This window comes from Dermacentor variabilis, chromosome 8, assembly GCF_050947875.1.
Source record: "Dermacentor variabilis isolate Ectoservices chromosome 8, ASM5094787v1, whole genome shotgun sequence".
NCBI classification, from domain to species: domain Eukaryota; kingdom Metazoa; phylum Arthropoda; class Arachnida; order Ixodida; family Ixodidae; genus Dermacentor; species Dermacentor variabilis.
In genome coordinates, this window is record NC_134575.1 from 4906167 (window position 1) to 4920857 (window position 14691).

Sequence of the window (14691 nt, forward strand, 5' to 3'; positions counted from 1 at the left end):
ATACCGGAGGTAAAAAGTGCTCCTATGCGAGTGAGATGTGAAATTACTACCGACACTATTACTTTCTAACAGCCTTCCTAAGAAGATAAGGAAACGGAGAGGTTCCAGTTTTTGCTATAGTTAAAAGCAAAAATGCAGCCAGTAGACCAGACAGAACAACAAACGTCTCCCTCATTTCATTGCGAGCGTGTAGACCTTCGCAGACTCGATGCCATCAGGTAGCATAGCACCAATATACAGAAAGCCCCCTCAAAGGGACCCTAAACCACTCCTTGGGCTGAAAAACACGTTCCGCGGATAGCATGCGTCGTAGCCGTGACGATGTCAGCCAAATGTCGCAGCCTTGCGCGGACAGTGCAGCTCGCAGGGGGGACGCGAAGTTCTCTCCGATCCCGCCGTTTTCTAACAGAGGCGCTCTCCTGTCACCTTTGGAAGCTGCCGGTGACTTGCATATTTCTTCATATTCAAGATCCCCGTAGGTGCTTTGCTACTGACAGGTGACCCGCCGCGGTGGCTTAGCGGTTAATGGCGTTGCGCTGCTAAGCGCTGGGTCGCGTTATCAAACCACACGCCACTGCGGCCGCATTTCGACGGGGGCGAAATGGCCGAGTCCCCCGCTGTACACGGCTGCCTCGTAACCACATCTTTATTTTGGCACGTAAGCTTTTCTTCTTCTAATTCTGTTTTACATCGATCAAAAAGGGCGTTTGGATCAGTGCGCTTCTGCATACTGTTAAAGTGTATGGAATTGACGCAGCTAACTAAACAGGCCGAAGTTAACGGAAATCGAATTTCGAATGCGTTTTGAATTTTGACACAATTACGCACTTCCGCAAGGTGACTATCGTCATCGTCGCGTATATAGGAATAACTATTTGGCCGCATGGCTCATCACTGTCGCAACCATTTGGTATCGTTAATTTCGATTAGTTTTCAATTAAACCAGCCTCGAACCACATGAAACTTAAGCACAGCACTGCCACTCCTGGAGAGGAATGGCGGTTAGCGCTCACTCCTGGCTGCTGCTTACTGAACGCTTATAAGCGTACGTCGCTTCGTATATAGCACCTTAAGTGCGCGCTCCGCATTTGGCTGCTATAGCCGACGTAGCAAATGTTGCACTATGGCAGAATAGCGCGGCCCAGGGGGCATTCGTGGAAAACGGCCCTCAGCGCCTCAGGTGAGAAAGCGCCGCAACATGTAGTCTCCCAAACGAACGCGGGGCCGCAGTAAGCACGTTGCTTTTACGTTTTACGAAACTGCAACCTTAGCCAGGTTGGCCTGTTCCTTTTGTTTCTCTCAGTGAGCATATTGAAAACAGTGAGGAGGCTACGATCATCGAAGAGGAATTTACTTGTAAAAAACGCCTTAGTTGTGTCTTGCGCAGAAAACTGCAAGAGTATATACCAGATCGTTTTGCGGTACGGTTTGAAAAGTATCGATTCACTGTAAGAGTTCCTTTATGCAAAACAACTCGAGAAGGGTGAGGATTGCGTACAGAAAGTTGTTTGCTAGGCTGAGAAGACGATACCTGACAACGGCGATTCGTGGTTTCAGCGAAATGCAATTCACGAGTGAAACTCGCAACGCGTGCTGCGTCGCGCCAACAGGTCACGCAGGCGTTCAGCTAGAACATCATCCGAGCAGTTCAAGCTCAACTCCAAACCTTGCTGTCAAGAATTCACCCTTCGTGTGAAACTACCAAACTTTGAATAGTTTGCTGCTTTTGAGCAGTTAATTCACGTGCGGTTGAAAGAATGTCCTGGTCACCCAGGGTCGCAAGTGACACTGGCTGACACTTTCAGTGCTATATCTAGTACACGTTCACAGATACCCAGGAAAGTGGACGCCAGAACGTCCTCCGCGGTAGCTCAACGTTAGAGCAGTGCACGCGTAATGCGAAAGAGGCGAACATCGGCTCCCACCACCGCCAAGTTGTCTTTCCGTTCATGTTTATTTGCCTTTCCCCTATTATTTGCCTTTTTCAGTTAACAAACAGAGTTAATTTTCCCTACGCTTTCCTTGGCTTCCTGAGTCTCCATAACTTGACTTTGTATAGAACTGTTCGCAGTTAGCGATAGAACTAACACTTACAAACGTCGATGATCAGCCTACATTTAGCTATCTAAAGGTCGTGCTGTCACCTTACGAAATGGCCACCACCATGCTGCTGGGTTTTAGTCTGATTAGCTTTCGCCAGTTTTAAGGGTTACTTTGTTTGCAATAACATGCATGGAGCAACTGACAGGTACCTTCGGATGGAGTCGTCAGGTTTAACGTGTATGTTCACTCCACAGGTTGTTTGAGTTACAAAAGGGCAGAGTGGTACTTTCTTCCTATGACATTATCTACACATTAACGTAAAAACACACGGATGGCGAAAGAAGCAGACGGGACACAGTGCTAACAAAACAACTGAGTGTTTATTGCACGAGAACAGATATATTCCTAATCGCACAAAAGTATAAGGGAAAAGGAACGCACATAAGCATATCAACCCAGCCAGTTCAGCTGACACAGGCGGCTAACGCAACAAAAGATTAATTTTTCTGATAAAGAGATTGACGGGCAACTAACGCAACTCCTGTTCCTAATCTCTGCAGCTCCTACTATTTCTCTGGTCAGGGTTTCCGGCCAGCGAATGAGCGCGATTAAACAGAGGCCTGCATCCGCAGCGTGCGCGCAATGCGGGGCAAGGTGGCCTGATAGGACAAACTATTCAATGCTGTGCTCACGCAATTGCTCGTTGATGCACCTGCCTGTCTACCCGACAAACTCTTTGCCACAGGTCCACGGAATGCAGTAAGCCAACCTTTCAACACAAGAAACAAACGGATCGCGGTGCCTCTTGTCACACCCAGACAGGAACAGAGATTGCGTTAGTTACCCGTCTGTCTCCTTATCAGAGAAAGAAATGTTTTTGCCGCGTTAAGGCCGGGATACATGGCGCGTTTTTCTCGACGAATTTCACACAGCAGAAAACGCCGCAGCGGCGTGACGCCCAACTTCCGCTGGCTGGGGACACACGGAGCGAAATAGCGGCGGGTGCCGCCTCAGTGCTGCCAGACAAGGCAAAACTGCTTTAGTCAACATAAAATGCTCAAATAAAGTTTATAGACCTTTGCTCATTTTTTACAAAAGCAAAATACAAAATAAAAACCCTAAAACTTTGTCTAAAGCTCCTTCAGTTGCTTTTAATAATGTATCAGTATATTTTGGTGCCTGTTTAGCGGAGAGAGTGAGTTGTAAATAAGCGGTATATAGGCCACGCTGTGCGTAATCGGAAGCGATCGACACCGTGACACGTCTCCGTCTTCATAATCTCTACAATCGACCCTTCCACCATCCCACAATACGGGACGCTTCTGCACCGCGCAGATAAGCTTATCGTTAAATTCCACGGGAGCTGCCTTTTGAAGTCACGGCCATGTCGCTAACACAAAGTGCCACGCCCGCGAACAGAGAAGCGCGCACGCGAAAAGCATGTGCCGGCGAGGAAGACGGAAGTGACGGAGGTGTCGGCCAGTGAGCCATGATTGGCTGCCCTCGCTGGCAGCTTCCGGCAGCGTCCGACGACGCGAGTCAAATATCTGGCGGGTCCTGATCGGCGGCGGCGGACGTTTTTCTCGACACCGGGCGTCGAATGCGCGCCGTCGGGCGAAAACCGCAGACTTACCGCCGTAAAAGTGCTCCATGTACCCCGGCCTTTAGTCGCCTGTGTCAGTTGAACTTGCTGGGTTGATTTGTTTGTGTGCCTTCCTTCTAGCTTCCTTTTGTGCGATTATGTATGTATCTGTTCTCGTGCAATAAACACTCACTTGTTAGTTAGCGCTATGTCCCGTCTACTTCTTTCGCCGTCCGTGTGCTTATTGCGCTACTGTGTAAACGATGTTTGATTTGTGTAAAATCTGTAAAAACTAGCTGCTCGGTACGCAAGCGGAACCAGCCCAGTATCGTTCACACTCGCCTATGCGCATAGTAAGCATAACTTGCTATGTGCAAATTTCCGCAAGTAACAGAAGCTAATTGTCTCTATGCTGGTAAATTATTGTTCAAAATCTATAAAATTCAATGGTAGTGTTGTGGAGATAGAAAAATTTATGCATGGAAAAATATTTATCTGCATGGAACTGGCCTTCACACTTATATTTAATTTCATTTTGAGGCTATGCCGCGAGGCAACCCAAGCGAATAACTTTTTTTGTTTATACATTTGTACCGGGTTTAACTTTTTCGAAGTGCAAAAATAAAGTAAAAAGGAAGATAAACATTGCGGCCGAACCCCATCTCACGATAATAGTCGGCGGTAATGCATTTACCAATAAATATAGCGACAAAACTTATTTTCACCATCGAGACGAGTTATGCATGAGGCATGTACTGCGGCGGGACTCCTCTCTCACGTTTTCCTAAGAACACTGGGCGCCATCTAGCGCCGCCACCACGAAGCCCGCGCGTGGCCTCCGAAATTCATGGCGCGCCGGTGTATGTTGTTGTAGCCTGTCGCATATGTGGCTCCTACCCATGATGGGGGATTGGCCAAGAAATGGGTGGATTATTCCGAATTAATTTGTGGCATAAATTTCCTAATATCTATGGAATTAGCATTTTATAGCGTAGAATTAACTGGTAAAATCAGGAAGGTCATATGGAATGAGTAATAATAAATTTAAAAGTTAAAAAAAGAATTTATCAGGGCATTCGTTTAGATTCTGTAAGGAATGATTGGACAGCGACGCAAGCATCCCTGTGACTGAGTCCCAAAGCGGTCGCCCCGAACAAAAGAATAGCAGGCGAACGCTCAGAAACGCGTCATGCGGCGACCGGGCGCCTCTCTGCCTCTTTTTTTATGGACACGCTGCGCCATCTAGTGGCGCTGCCGAGTAGTTCGCGCCGACTCCGAGGCTAGAAGCGTGGCGCGCCGTTGCCTGTGAATGCTGAGAGGTGTTCCTTGGCCTGCCGCACCCTTAGTGGCATGTACTAAGCAGCCCAAGTTGGCGAGAGGTTCATTGAGGGGCGGCACATATCCAGTGCATTTGAACGGCAGCCTGATAATGCATCAGGTTGCTGCCCTTGAGGAACCCTTGTGAGGTGGGCTCAATTCCGCTCATCATCGGGGAAATTTGAGGGATGTTTCATTTTTTTTGGTCATTGCAGAGTGGCACATTTCCAGTATAACATACCTAGTTATCGAATTAGACGTCAAAGGCGTTTATTGAAGATTGGCGCACACATACTGGCACATACCCGGTACTCCAAGTAGGCGTCAAAGAGTTTCTTCCAACAGCGGTACCTTCCAGCCTCGCATCTACAGTGGCTCACATCGGCTGAGAGATGTTTATTGAAGAGTGACACGTGTGTACACATTGCCACATACTACGTGACCCAAGCTAGTCTTATGCTGGATTTCGAACCCTGTCCTGTCGGCACATCATCCCGATCGACCCATTAGACCTAGGTAGACGTGACCTAGATAGGCATGAAAACGGTTTGATAAAAACATGCTTACATAGAAACATAGCCCCCAGAAAGTGCCTGAAGTAACGTAAAACGCATTAAAAAAACGCAGGACATTTCAAATAAGTTATGTGTGACTGTTGTTACAGCTCCGAACGCGGTATTTAAGATGAAAATAGCGCAAAAAAATGAGGATGCTATTCTGGACATTGTTAAATTCCGCATATTTTCGAATGCGCCGTCCTGTCACTTCTGATTCGTTCAAAGAGTTGCCACGGCATCTCTGATTGTCTCGAAACGACGTCATTGCAGAATATGACAATATGGCAAAATTTTGATTGCGTCCAGTACAGGACACCGGGACAAAAAGAAAGAAAGACATGGCGTTGTCGGTTCCTCTTCCTTGTCCCGGATCGTTGCTCTGTTCCCGTTCTAAATACCGCGTACCAACTGTCCACACAGCAGACTCTCCATGAACGTGGTCCCCGACTCCGGGTGTCTCTCACAGATCGACGTCCTGCCCGAGATCGTGGAAGCTGTTGGCGGTCGCCTTGAAGTGTATCTGGACAGTGGAGTTCGTACGGGCGCCGACGTGGCCCGGGCGCTGGCTCTAGGAGCTCGAGCAGCCTTCATTGGCAGACCTGTAGTCTGGGGGCTCGCTTACAACGTAAGTCACAGCATGTGCACACGATAGCAACGGTCAGCGAGATTAATCTTTGCGTGTACGAATAACGACAGCCCACCAAGATAACGAGGCTGAAAATTGCTGCCGAATGCTTACGGGCTTTAGTGCAAGTCTTCGCATCATGATCATGATCATCATCATACTCGTGAGCTTAAGCATGCGGAAGGAATTAATCGATCTTCTAACTTCCAGATATACACTCGAGGGAACGCAGCCACGTTAGCATGCTAAATGTCAAGTAAACATATAGAATGGACATAACGCGGCCACACTCCAGCCATACAATGGAAGGCCGTTGCACAAATCATTGTAAACCGGCAGGAACCAAGTTACGAATACCGTGCTTAATCAGAAGCGTTAATGTTACTGTAGCCATTTAGATTTCACGATATCACAAAGCTTTCGCCGCAGAATAAATAATATCAAGATGAAAAGCTTTTCTTCCGCCGCGAAGATTTCTGAGGCCGTAAAAGATGTTCAGTCAGCAACGACCGTAGCCTGGGGTTCATTAAAGCGCATCCAAACCTCGGTACACTGGCAACTTAGCACTATGCTCGTTATCAGAGTACGGCGGTCGCGATCGGAAGCCGAGCCCCCGGCTTCGTGTTCAACAGCAGGAGGTTGTAGAGATAAAACCAATGCGGTGGGTCGTAACCTGTGTGAAACATGAGCCGTTACAATAAAAGCTAGTTGGCGTAGCAGTACGTCATGCATGATGGTGACGTGCATGGTGTGAACGTCTTTCTTTTGCACATTTGTCTTTTACACTGTTGCCATTTCGAAATGTAATCATACTGTGCTCTTTGGCCATTTCTGGCCCTTGAGTCCTGAAGCACCACGTGTCAATCAAACAAAGTTAATTATACCACTAAACCCACTAACCTATGTTCAGCAAACTCCCCTCGGCAGTATTGCAAGGTACTCTGAAGAGAGATTGGAACGACCTACAGGCTTTAACCACAAGGTTAATCATTTTTCTGCTATCAAAAGCCAAAGCTTATTCCACTCAGCAGATAAAAACAAAGAATATGACACATTTACTGAAATATTAAGCGGCGCAAGCTGATTAGCATGGTTGCTTGCAATATGTCCGTCACCCGCCGTGGTTGCTCAGTGGCTATGGTGTTCGGCTGCTGAGCATGAGGTCGCGGGATCGAATCCCGGCCACGGCGGCCGCATTTCGATGGGGGCGAAATGCGAAAACACCCGTGTACTTAGATTTAGCTGCACGTTAAAGAACCCCAGGTGGTCGAAATTTCCGGAGTCCTCCACTACGACGTGTCTCATAATCAGAAAGTGGTTTTGGCACGTAAAACTCCATAATTTAAAATATGACCGTCTGAAAGCCAATCAGGCGAAATTTCAGTGCCTCTCCGACCATAAATCCTAGAATATAATCGTTGCTTTAGTGCCTCCAAACGAGAATCCAGGAAGCTCCGTGTAATCATTGCACAACTTGGCGACTCGTCTCTCTGACAGGGCAAGTCGGGTGTGAGCACGGTGCTTGACATATACAGATCTGAGCTTGAGCGGACACTCAGGCTACTAGGTGAGTGTTTCTCAGCTAACCCTACATTCCTGTATATGCCCAGAGGCCATTCCATTCCTTCCACCAAGATTTGCGTAAATAAAACGCTTAATTTCCACGCCCGCAACGTGCGCAGCACATCTACACCTTGTGCTGGTGAAAGTAAAAGCTCAGCTATCCGTTTAAAATTATTCCTTTGAAGGGCTGACCAGGTATGTGTACGTATCTTTTTCTGCATTGCTGTCTTTATGCAGTTAATCGCACGAAGGACTCCACCCATATTTCTCGTTAAAGCTTTAATGTTTTAGCAAAGTATCCATCCCTTATCGCTCGTTCAGATCCTCGAACAGCTCTAGCAACGAGAAAAGAAAGCAGATGACAGTAGCGGAGCATCTTTACTGCTTTCGTGCTCAGTGTCTCACACTTTTAGAATACTGCTTGCATTTTAGCGCTCCTAGTGCGCACTAAAATTTGCAGATCAACTACAACATCCGAGCAGTTACGGGAATTCAACTGCTCGTTCGCGTTTCCTGTACGCCAGCAAAAACGCATCATCCCTATACCTGGTACAATGCGCTTGATCACAATCCCTGCCTTCTATGCAGCTCATCAATGGGAAGAATAATCCGTTTTTTCTCAGTAGCACATGGCAGCAAACTTCCCATGCCTAGTTTGTTGCAATTCATTATTTTTTTATTTTTTTGCGAGCTCTTACTTGGTTTGGGTGTCATCGGCATTTATTTTTGTTTCTATATAGGGCGAAAGGGAAGCGGTTGTACCGTCTCTTAAGGGCAAGATATACTCCGGCGTAACGCGCGCGCGCGGCCACGTGCGGCGCGGTTAAGCGACGTCGGTGAAAAGCGCGCAGTCTAGTCCGGCGTCAAGGCGTAGCCGGCGCGCTCAGGTGCGCTTGGCGAACTCAACGCCGCCGGCGCAGACATAGAGCGTGTTCTATTTCGCTCGGCTGCCGCTAGACCAGAATGCACTGCGCGCTGTAGCGGCAGCGAGCAGAAGGCAGAATGGCGACCTGCGGTGCGCGTACTGACAGTGCGGCTGTGGTTTTTTCAACATCCGTGTGTGATGACAGCGCGAGTGGGGACGCCTGCTTGAAGCAATTAGCAACCTTCCATGTGTATACAATGTGAAACGCAAGGACTACCGCGACACAGAGCGGAAGAACAACGCGTGGGAAGCTATACGAAAGCAGTGTGGTCTCGCCACAGGTAAGCTGCATTTCGCAGCTCCTGTACTAGCTGGTGGTAGTCGCCGAGTTGAGGGCGCTTGTCGAATAGCTTTCGCATGTACATGGTCCGCTTCCGTTTTTGACGTAGCCGAAGTACTAGCAATATGATTGCGATGTTCTGGCTGTCAGGCACGGCGGCCGCATTTCGATGGGGGCGGAATGCGAAAAACACCCGTGTGCTTAGATTTAGGTACACGTTAAAGAACCCCAGGTGGTCGAAATTTCCGGAGTCCTGTACTACGGCGTGCCTCATAATCAGTAAGTGGTTTTGGCACGTAAAACCCTATAATTTTTTTTTTTTTGGCTGTGAGGACAAGTTAACGCCATGCCGCAAAAGATTTAGGCGCACAAACAGCACTCGGAACACGGAGGAAGGAAACTAAGGAGAGGCCCTGACGTCACTCTTTGTGAAGCTAAAGTGAAGCCGGAAGTTGGCGTTGCTCATGGCGTTGCTCCGCTTATCGGGCCAGCTCTCCTCTCTTGTTCGCATTTCTCTTGTACGCATTGTTCGCATTTCCCGCGGTTCGTGCGCAGGGTGCCCCGACGTCACGGAGCTCACCCCCGAGTTGGTCGTGCATAGGAGCCACTCTGCGTCGCCTCACCACCGGCCGCCATTTCGTGCAGAAAGGGAAGGCAGCAGAAGCGGCGCGCCGGACTGGACGACTACGGCGAGTGAACCACTCTGAGGCCTGCAAACAACTGCGGGGCGCTCGAGCACTGGATCGGGGGCGGTCGTGCAAATCATGGCAGTGCTAACTTCAATGGGACACCGACTTCCACTTGCCCAGAAGTATTCTGAGAGGAACATTCGACAGCTATATTAAACGGGTTGAGGCTGATCGTTGAGACGTACTGTCTCAAAATACCGTGCGACACGGGCTGAAGATGGGCTGGTTGGGGCATGCTTTAAGGATTCCCCAGCGTTGAAAAGATATGGAACTTGACGAATAAGAAGGCAAGGGAGGACACGGGCCAACGAAAGTGATCTTGACAAGTACGAAAAGGTAGTTTCATTCTTTTGGGTGGGATGAGTTTTTTGACAGCGGAGATAATAAATGTAAAACTTAGCTTTCTTGAACATCACGCCAAAACCGCCACGCCCATCAGTGTGACGTCATAGATTTCATTTGTATGTTCTTTAATAGAAAATATTTTCCTAACATACCAGGCTGAATCTTAGTTCCTTTAGGGTGTGCAATGTGATCATCCTTTAAGGACAACTAATTAACTACATCCAAGCCGAGGCCGTCGGCTTCGTCCGAGGCCCATCACGTTCCATCGTTCCAAGCCGAGGCCCATCGTGTTCCGTATTTTGCGGCCCACCGAACGTGCTGTAGCCGACGTGGTCCCTTCGCTATTTCAGAAACGCAATTTATTGGTACAGATTAGCTGATGGTTTCGTCTCATGCTAGTTTTCAACTTATTTACACCGTGGCTGCGTAACAATAATTGGGCGTTCGAGTATAATCTACGAGGCTTGCTTCAGTGCTCGAAATTGACTAAGCGATGCGAACAAGCGGAGGGAACATGTATTAGGGGCACGTGCGTCCTCGCGATCCTGACTGACCGGCGGCGGCTGCCGTTAAGACTGCAGGGCCGCGTCGCTGTTAAACAGGTTCAGTCTACTGGCTTTTACCACGATATGGCTCTAAAGAAATAAAAATCTCTTTTCGAGTCCTCGTGACCGTAATCATTGTCGTTAGAGGAAACAGTGATATTGCGGCAAGGGGGATGACATACACAGGATATGCAAGACGCGGCTGTGGATACCCAGTGCCCCATCACTAACTGTTGGCTACGAGGCCACACGATTTCTATCATTTAAAGCGGGGGTGTTGTAAATTGTTGGGGCGTTGAAGGCTGTTGTCGGTAGATTTCAACGGGGGTGTCGTCATTACCACAATAATATAACGCGCCGCGGTATTATTTGGTGTTGCGGTTGGCAGCGAGATTGCCACTGTGTGCGTCTCCTGCTGAAGCCACGAGGATCCCTGATCCCCGGATAAAATTGGGGACATGCTGCACGCTACACAACAAAGATACTGATGACTTTGACAATCATCTTTAACGTTTTCTACCCCACTTTTTCGTATTGCAGTTTTTTCATAAAAGACAGGATGAAAGTAAGCGCCGAGGTGGCTCAGTGACAATGTAAATTATAGGTTGCTGAATTAAATATTTGCGAGGGCTTCCCTCCCTCTTCTCTGGATGACCCGCTGCTCGGCTAGATGCTCGTTTCCCAGACAGAAACCGTTGTCCCGCCTCTAGCCTCCCACTTGGCATCCAGGACGTCGTCAACATAATTAGAGTTCGCGTGACTTTAATTAAACATGAATCTCCTACGGAGAATAGATACGAGTATGTACACACAAGCTAATTGCATGATATTGTATTATAATAGGAGTCAAAATCTGGTAGACATTCGTCACTTACAAAAACTATGCAATAAACGTAACGTAAGGATGCGGAGAAGCACTGTCTTAAAATGCGCTAAATGTTATTTTTTTATTTTTTACGAAACTATGCTGCGTTGTCTCCGCCATCACAAGCGACACAGGACTGCATTCCGTGTCATAGTCGGTAATGAATCGCAAACTCCAGAAGTGAACACGACCCAGTAAAACAACAGAGCTCACACTGCTCCACCGGTATCGTAGCTGTAGAACACAATAACTGAGGGCTTCTGTTTCTCGCAGCGTTCATGACCGCTATTGCGGAACTAGCAGAAATAAAGTTCTATATTTTCATTAGTGAACGTACCAGCATTTTCCATAAACAAAGCATTTGCACAGACTAACGATTGCAGTAACGAAATGAGCTTCGCGTGAGGAGGAAAAAATAGAACTGAACTAGTGAACTTCCGCAGGCGATGCCTCAGTTTGCGTTATGCGGGCTAATAGGAACTGCGAGTCCGTCAGTGCTCGTGCTCCGAAGTCGGTGAGCTCAACGGCGAGAAGGAGACCCCTCCTCCCGGTGACGCAAGCGTCGGATGTCTCGAGCTGTCGATTCCGCACGTGAATGGACGCACCAGCAAGTCGTCGTCGCTTTCGGCACTGAGCAGCCCTGGCGACATGAACGCGTTTACTGAGGGCTTGCGCTGATGCCTGGACGCAGAAATGCCGGCCAACATCGTGTGAGCTCTACAAACAAGGCAACCTTCACACAAATGCGTGCCTCTCTGAGCCACTGATACATCAAAGACAGCGAATCTGCATAAGCGCGGCCTTAGAAAGTGCTGTGGGGTGCTATTTGTAAGCTCAGAGCCTCGCTAAAACGCAGCAGCACGTAGAAGAGGCAGCCACGAGCGCACTAAGCCGTTGCGGCAACGTTCAAATGCGGTTGTGTCTTGTAGCATGACGGCGGCGTTCACCGTCGCAGCCGTGTGCGAGAGTTGTCTGTTCGAATGAGACATATGCAGGGTAAATTTCATTTGTAAACAGTGATCAATAAGCTTGAAAGCAAATTCGGTGCTTCGGCACACGTTGCGTTGCGTGTATACATTTGGTGTCGACCGCCCCGTCGCACGCCGGCCTTGACCTCCGCTCGAAAAGCAACTACCTTTACCAGCTTAGCTGCACAATTTCTTTGTTGTCCACTACGAGGAGCTGATTTACGCGGAATAAGATTCACGAAGCAGGCGAGTGGGCGAGCTGACACTACCAGGTATAGCGATCTGGGGTGGCTCGCACGGACATTTAATAACGAATTTAAGAACGCGTTCTTAAGTGCTCCATAGTCAACGTCTGGTCCGCACGAGAACGCGTTCCCAAATTCGTTCGTATTTTCGTTATTAATTGTTCGTGCAAGCCGTCCCTGGTGCGCACGCACAAACACCCTAAAAAGTGGCCCGGAGGAAAGAAACCGCCGTATATCCCAACCTTGGGAACGTCGCGCGCGTCAAACGGAAGATGTGGGTTTGACTCTCCTTCTACGGCAAGTTGTTTTTTAATGCGCTTTCATTTCCCACTACCTTATTCTTTCTGCCATTCTAATTATAAAAAAAAGCTCGCAGAAACAAACACGTGCAGCCAGTTAACTTCCCCTATGCTTTTCCCGGCGTCGCAATTGACTGTTGGCGCCGTAAGATTGCGACCGAGATATCCTTGGCCCAGCCCCTGCATTCCCCTTTGTTTCGTTCATATAATAGATGCTCTTAATTTTACTCTAACTAAAAACATAGTGCGTAACACATCTTATGTAATAAATTACTCGTAATCAATTAATCTTTGTGAGTTCCACTAAATTTAATCGATTACATTATTTACTCGGTAACGCTCACTGTAATTCAATTAGCTTTTGCAGGAACCAGCGGCACGTAAGGAGTTACTCTGCCGTCGAGACAGGCAGGCGACGCCGATTTCAGCCCTTGAATTGGGCGGGAGCGACAGGGTGGAACGCCCGTCGTGCAGAGCAGCCTCTCCTCCCGAGCCTCGTCTTAATTGAGGGCCGCGCAGCTCTCCTGTCGACGCCTCGCGACGGTCCTCCTCTCTGTGCGGCACGAGTCCCACCACGGCGGAACGCTCACGTTCAGCCAGTTTAGATTTCGCTTCTTGTTTTTTTTTTTTTTTAGCGCGATTCAATAGCTGCGGACTATTGTTCGCTAATTTTCCTGTGCGGTGTCCGTACGCTACAGCACCACCCTAACCTATGCAGCGCGCACATCGAGCCAGTTTTTAACGTCGGTGTTGATGTCCTCTCGAGAAAACGGGGGAAATGACAGTCGAGTATTTTGAAAGAACAGGTGCCCGTTGTCGGTGAAGCTCAACAACGGGCGAAGCGCTGCAGAGGACGCATTGGAACAGGAAGGCCAGCTCGTCAAATCTTGTGCTCGTGCAACGTCAACAGAACTTGTTAACGAAGCAGAAGAGTAACGTAAAATAAATCGATTACATTTTATTATTTGCTTAGCCACTTTTCTATTCTTTCTTTTTTTCATCTTTCGGGGAGAGCGTGCAGTCGGCCACTAAATAATTACATTTTAATAAAATAGTTCTAATTGTAATTGTTTACTTTTTCTACACGCTGCAAAATAATTTGCACCCTTAAAAGTGAATAAGTGTGTACATCGATTTATAGCCCTCCTTATTGCTCCCTTTTTAAGGGTGTGATTTATGTACCGATTTACGCCTTTATGCACGCTTGAGGGTATAAATTATTTTAGTGTTAAAATCTGCTGAAAATATTCTTTCAACAATATTTCGATGCATTTGCATCAAAGGCGCCTTTCTCGTTTAACTGAACTACCGCCCTAGCCTTTTACGCTAGTATCGTCCATGTGCAAAGCACACTGCCTTGTGCCCGTAGAGCAATGACCTCATGCAGCTATAGGCATGACTTCTTGCTTTCTTCACAGAAAACCACATCTTTCAAATCATTAAACAGGTAAAAAACAGTACTGTCTTCCCCCTTTTTCTTTAGTACTCTTTTTCAAGCTTACCGGAGTCGTTACCTACGCCGAAACTGGACTGCATATTGACTAAAGGGGCATATCTCCATATGCATGGGTATCTAGCCAGTGCTTTTCAACGAATGCCCCCCACCGCACTGGCCTCTATAAGTTTAATATAACGCCGTAACAGTTTCCTACCATTATAGTGCTGAACAGCCGTAAGTAAGACAAATATGACGTGAACATCGAGTCCGTCGAATCCGTGAGAACGGCTAACGTCGCCTGCCTGTTCGCCTGTGTGTGCGCGCGTGTGTGCGCGTGTGTGTGCGTGCGTGCGTGTGTGTGTGTGTGTGTTTGTGTGGGTGTGTGTGTGTGCGTGCGTGTGTGTG

At 48.1% G+C, this 14691-nt stretch overlaps 1 protein-coding gene across 2 annotated transcripts in view; it reads left to right on the plus strand.

Moving 5' to 3' along the window:
• The window catches only part of LOC142590855 (uncharacterized), a 73572-nt gene extending 62780 nt beyond the window's left edge, over positions 1-10792 (plus strand). For both annotated transcript variants that reach the window (XM_075703253.1, XM_075703255.1), the window contains 3 exons: positions 5966-6124; positions 7622-7691; positions 9448-10792. In XM_075703253.1, coding sequence (XP_075559368.1) covers positions 5966-6124; positions 7622-7691; positions 9448-9599 — 381 coding nt within the window. In that variant the 3' untranslated portion in view covers positions 9600-10792. The remainder of the gene's footprint in view (positions 1-5965; positions 6125-7621; positions 7692-9447) is intronic.
• Positions 10793-14691: the final 3899 nt, after the last annotated feature.